The 6,093-nt window shown below is 53.6% G+C and overlaps 1 protein-coding gene across 1 annotated transcript in view; it reads right to left on the reverse strand.

The window, feature by feature from the left end:
* Positions 1-6,093, reverse strand: part of SCN4A (sodium channel, voltage-gated, type IV, alpha subunit) — a 31,741-nt gene that overhangs the window by 22,106 nt on the left and 3,542 nt on the right. The window contains exons 6-9 of the mRNA XM_008939838.1: positions 4,784-5,182; positions 2,608-2,671; positions 2,168-2,309; positions 1,269-1,481 (exon numbers count right to left, since the gene is read on the reverse strand). Of these exons, the coding sequence (XP_008938086.1) occupies positions 1,269-1,481; positions 2,168-2,309; positions 2,608-2,671; positions 4,784-5,182 (818 nt within the window). The remainder of the gene's footprint in view (positions 1-1,268; positions 1,482-2,167; positions 2,310-2,607; positions 2,672-4,783; positions 5,183-6,093) is intronic.

Raw genomic sequence — 6,093 nt, forward strand, 5'->3', positions numbered from 1 at the left:
GAGGCTGTGGATGCCCCTCCCGGGAGGTGTTCAAGGCCAGGCTGGATGGGGCCTTGAGCAGCCTGCTCTGGTTGAGAGGTGTCCCTGCCCACGGCTGGGGGTTGGATGGGATGATCTCTGGGGTCCCTCCCAACCTCAGCCAGTCTATGATATGAGTCTGTGATATGCTTTCATCCCAACTGGGAAAGAAAAAAAATCTTGAGAGGTCTTGCTGAAATGTGGTGTCCAAGATTTTCGGATTTGCTCTGAATTGGTGAATGTTTGGATCAATTTAACTTATTTTCTCCAGTGTTCCTCAGAGGATGCCTTTGCTCAGCACAGATAAGCAGTGAGAGGCAGAGGCTCTAGAGAGGAAAACGCTGGTTTATGTCACGTTCTATGTGCAAGGGAAACTGGTCTTCTGCTGAGACTAGCAGATTGGCAGGGATGTCCCCTGCAGACAAGCCTGATGGACCAAAATGGTGATTAGAGATGGAAAATGGCTGGGCTGCAGGATCAGAGAGGTTCACATGGACTTCTCCAGCCTGCCCAGGTCCCCCATCCTTCAGGCACGTCAGCTGCACCATGTCAGCTGGTCTCATCTGCAAACTGAGGATATTCCATGGGTCTCTGAGATGGGTGGAAATCAGGCAGCTTCAGCAGCCACCCGTCTTGAGGCCAGCTCCTTTGGCTGCAAACTCTCTGCATATCTGCTCATGTGCTGGGGGACAGCAGCAAGGCCAGACCCTGAGAGCTGTGCCTCAGCTCCTGCAAGGACCCCGGCACCTCCCCGGGTGAGACCTGGGGTCTCTTGAGCCTTCTCTTCCATTTCCAAAAGCAAATGGTTCGCTGATGCCTTCAGCTTTGCTGCTCTGCCCTATCTCCCTTGGGTGTTTTTGCACCCTGGCTCCCTGCCAGGTTTCCTGCTCTTGGTGGGCTGCAGGAAGAGAATTTGATAGTTCTGGTGCCTTCTGTGCCTTGTTTCTCACCTCCTTCTTTCAGCCCCTACCACACCTCTCTGCTGCCTCCCAGTGCTCCCCATGTGGGAGATTTGGCAATTTAATCTTTTCAGTCTTTTTTTTCCCCCTCCACTCAGGAAAATATCTACACATGTTGATTCAGCTGTGACCCTCCAAATTATTATTCTGTTATCTTTACTTATTATGGACCAAATGGTGCCTCTATTTATGTATAGTCCAAGAATAAGCCCCATCATGTTCATCACTGACTCCCTTTTTCTCCCCCTTTTCCTGAGGTCCCTCATTTTGGCCCCCACACTTTCCACCAACCATTTTCTCTTGCTCCTCTTGCTGCTTCTTCAGCTGCTCCATGAGCTGCTGAAATTCCTCCTCCTTCTGCTGCTCCTCCAGCATCGTGGCATCGTTTTGTTCCGCGTAAGCCATGGCCACCACCGCGAGGATGAGGTTGATGAGGTAGAAGGAGCCAAGAAATATAACCACCACGAAGAAGATCATGTACGTCTTCCCTGCCGCACGCAGAGTCTGTGGAAAGATGTGACACGGGCAGTCTCACCACCTCAGCGTGGGGTTGGTTTGGTGGTGCTTCCCATGAGAGGTCTTGCACCAGGGCACCCTCCCATTTGTGGCAGTCACAGTGTGCTTTGCTCCCATCTTCCCCAAGAGCTGGTCATTGCTCAGCTGACCTTCTTGCAGGCCATGGCACTGGGTTAGGACTTGTGTGAAACCACCAGAAGTCTCAGCAAACCCACCTTTGCTGCTCTGTGCTGTCTGGTAGCTCAAGAGCTGCAAGTGTGTGTGGAGATGGGACCAATATTTCAGAGACACGCTTTGCTGTGGCAGGGGCTGATATCTCTCAGCCCCCAGCTTCTCAGGTCTCACCTTTGGGCTAAGATTGGTCCTTTCCTAACTCTAGATCTGGGTGTAACCATTTCCAGAGGACACGTGGAGCCTTTAGACATAGGCTTGCTTTTATCTCAACAATCTCTGGATCCAGGGTGGGGTTTTATGGGGTGTGTTTACAACACCTGGAGCTTTGCCCTGGAAAATACACTGCACTGCTCAGGCTGGGGAACCAGATGGGACCATGTCCCATCTCTGCAGGACAAGGTCCCACAAGCTTCTAGTCAAGTAACTTTTTACCTCCTAGACCAGGGGCAGCATCAAAACGAGAGGAACGTTTGCACAAGGATAAAAAACGTGGTGCCTACCAGCTGGAAGAGGTTCTCCCAGAAGTCCTGCGTCATGAGGCGGAAGAGGGCCAGGAAAGCCCAGCTGAAGGTGTCGTAGCTGGTGTAGCCGTAGTTGGGGTTCCTCCCTGCCTTCATGCACTGGTACCCTTCGGGGCACTTCCTACCAACGGAGCCGCAGGGGCAGCTGGTGTGAACCCAGGCACTGCCCCTCCCGCACCCACCACGAAACGCCCCATCCCTGGAGGTGCTGAGATGCTTCAGCAGGTCCTCCCCACCCAGCCGGGATGCCCTGACTGACACCACCTCCCCCAGAGCTGGCACAGGTGGGATTCCCAGGCCATCCACGCTCCCAGCCTCAACCCTGTCCCATGCCAGTGGTCCCACAGGCTGCTCTGGCTTCCTCATCCCCTCCTGGGGAGCCAGAGGGGACCTCAGCCACCCGTGTGAGCTGCACTCACCCGGCATCGCTGCTGTTCCCACAGAGCAGGGCATCAAGAGCTCCCTCCAGAAAGTAGAAATTGGCTTCGCAGTTGGGGAAAGAGCAAGACATAAAAAATAAACACAAACATAGATTTGCAAATTCTTGGCAGCTCCTCACTCAGGGAAATTCTCCAAATCTCAGCCCTGGGCACTGGGTTTCCTCCTCCCTGCTGGCTGCTGCTTGCATCGAACTAGCCGACTCTACCTCAGAGAGTTCATGAGGTTGAATCACAGAATCAGAATAATTGTGGTTGGAAAAGACCTGGAAGATCGTTGAGGCCAACCATCCCCCAGCACTGCCAGGTCCCCACTGCCCCGTGTCCCTCACCCCACATCTCCACGGCTTGGAAACCCCTCCAGGGGTGGGGACTCCACCACTGCCCTGGGCAGCCTGGCACAGCCCTGGGCAACCCTCCAGGGCAAGAAATTGTTCCTCAGGGACAACCTCAACCTCCCCTGGGGCAACTTGAGGCCATTTCCTCTTGTCCTCTCACTTGCTCCTTGGAAAAAGAGACTGACACCCACTGCATTGTTTCACTGTCCCAACCAAATGGCTCCTAAGCCCACAAAGAGCTCCCAGGCTGGCCAGAGCTGGGCCTCCTGGGAAGGTGGTTAACGTGTGGTCAAAGGATCAGGGCTAGTCTGTTTAGCTGGGAAAACACAAAATAGCAGAGCACTCCTAGGGAGCCTGATGATCTTGGAGCTCTTTTCCAACCAAAATAATTCTGTGAGCACTGAGCATGGGGAGCCCAAAAAAGCCTGAGGAAACTATCTGCTACTTCATGGTCACCACCTTCCTCCTGCTGTTCCCATTCCAACCAGCCCCTACCTGGTGGGGAAACACTCCCTGCTCACAGACCCAAGGTCCTTAAAGCTCCTTCTTACAGCTTGGGCACAGACCCTGAGCCACGGAGCTGCCAAGCAGTGCCACCACAGGTCCTCCACCTGCAGGGACAGGCAGATGAGCTCCTGGAGACACCCACCCCAGGGCATGGCAGAGTGCAGCAGGACCCCATCCTGGTCATCACAGCCCTTCCAGGAGCCATTCAGGGATTTCTGGAGCTTCCTCAAAGCATCCCCGGTTCCACCTGGCTTCTTGCCACCAAGCTTTTATTTAACCTGTGAGATGTCCGGCTTGCGAAACTCCAGGAGATGTTTTTGGCCCAGCCCCAAGAGCTGTTGACCCGACCACGTGGTCCCAGGGTGCTGCTGCTATTTGCACTGCACTCGTTAGATCCTGTATATTGAGTTTGCAGCCCTACCAAGAAGCCTTCCTGTAATTAATGCCAGAGAGCTACTGTACAGTTGGGCAGAGCAGATCAGCTGAGACCTAACCTGACCTTCTGCTGAGTGCCCAAAACGAGGCATGAAACAGCCCCATGGAACATGCTCCACCCTGCAGCTCTGCCAGGCAGAGCTTCTGAGATTTTGGCATTTTCCTGGAGTTCAAAAAACCCAAACTGAAGAACTGGACAAAAAAAACCCAACACACTTTTTTTTTTTTGGGCGAAATTTGTTTCAAGGAGTTGATAGGAAAGAAGCAAATTTGGAGATTTGTCTCTACTTGATCTTGATCAGAGGTGGGACGTCTGCTTGACCCCACGTCTCCCTCCTTCCTCAACAGTTGTGGTGTTGAACCCTTGCCTCCAATGCTCGCTGGACACAGCAGTACTTGGGGGAGGACCCAGCTATGATGCAGCAGTGCAAGTGGATGAGAAATTTAATTCTTGCATCCCTCCTTCTGGTTTTCCACCCAAAGTCCCACCTGCTACTGGAGGGTTTGGTCTCACTGCTGTGACCAGCCAGATGAAGCAGCTGTTCACCAGTGCCCACCACGATGGGGAGATTGGGCCCTCAGTAGCAAGTAGGAGAGATGGAGACACGGGTTTGTCTTGGCCTTCCCATGGTGAAACCTTTCTGGAGGACTGTGTCTTGCCTGGTTGGACTGTATTCCCTGGCAGGGAGGATTTGATCCCATCTGTCTATCCAATGATGATGCACAATCCCCGTTCCACCCACCAGCCACATCTCCCTGCCAAGCACCTGGGCAGGAAGACCCATGCCAGCAAACCATCTTGGTCTGACACGGAAGAAGAGGAAACTGAGGAGCAAAACAGGGCCATGGGTCAATGGAGGAGTTGCAGGAGCATTTACCTTCATCATTGATGTAGGCCTCGAAATCAAAGGTGTTGTTGCTGGTGAAGTTGCTGGTGAAGTTGCTGGCGAAGCCATCGGTGAAGTTGCCGGTGAAGTTGCTGGCGAAGCCATCGGTGAAGTTGCTGAGGAAGCCATCAGTGAAGCTGAAGTCGTTGAGGATGCCATCAGTGAAGTTGCCATAGAACGTTGCGTTGGCCAACATGTCGTCGTCCAGCTCCAAGTCCTCCAGGAAGGTGCCGTTGAAGGGCGGCCACCGCACACACTTCTGCCGGAGGTTCCCCATGAAGAGCTGGAGACCAATGAGGGCGAACACACTCAGGCAGAAGACGGTGAGGATCATGACATCTGAGAGCTTCTTCACTGACTGGATCAGAGCCCCGACGATTGTCTTCAGCCCTGGGGAGGAGGTGTCACTACTGAGCTCATCGTTCGTTTGCTGATTGTGGAGAATGTGGTAAGTTGTTCCCAAAAAGGTGCTGGATCTGATGGGGACATCACCAGGTCCACCCCACATGCTCAGACCCCCAGCTCCCTGCCACACGTTGCATCCCAGCTGCTCCCTTGTCCCCACACATTGCTGGGCAGCGTAAATCCTTCCCCGGAACTGTCACTCTTGGACCAGTGCCAGCCAAGCGTCCCCACTTGGTCTCACAACCCCAAGCCCATCCCAGCCTGGCAGCCATCAATCCTTCTAGCATTACATTTTCCCCAGATGACCCAGTCTGACTTTTTTTGGCCCAAACCACTAGAGCAGACCACTTTGCTGTGGCACGTGGACAAGCTATTTGCCAGCCCAGCTGGAAGATGCTGAGCACTGCTTCCAGCTCCAAAACATCTTCCATGGTCGAGCACCCCCATGCTGCTGTCCCATGGGTGGTCAGGAGCCCAGGTGGACCTTCCAGCCTGATCCCTGCACGCTGGAGAAACCTGAAGGCAGCTGAGTGAAGGTGACAAAGTGACACCTGCATTAAGAATTGGGATTAACTCATCTCCCCACCTCCAGCATCGCCGTTTCTTCTGCACAGGAGGCTCCCCCACAGATCCATGGTGGGCTTTAGGCATGGAGGGTGTCATTCCCATCACCTGAAGTCTACATGGATGAAGGGTGACGCCAGGACATCCTGTCACTGATCTTAAAAGCAGCTCTGAGCACAGAGCTTCCTCACGTGGAGGCAATTCTCCAAAGACACGTGATTTTTAGCCCTGTCATCGTGCCAGTTCCTTCCCTCCCCAAACTATTTAGGTAAAACCCTGTTCTCCAAGGGCTTGTCTATGCTGGAACCCCCTGGGGACACTCTTTCTAAACC

This window comes from Merops nubicus, unplaced genomic scaffold (assembly GCF_000691845.1).
Source record: "Merops nubicus isolate BGI_N331 unplaced genomic scaffold, ASM69184v1 scaffold45414, whole genome shotgun sequence".
Lineage (NCBI taxonomy): Eukaryota > Metazoa > Chordata > Aves > Coraciiformes > Meropidae > Merops > Merops nubicus.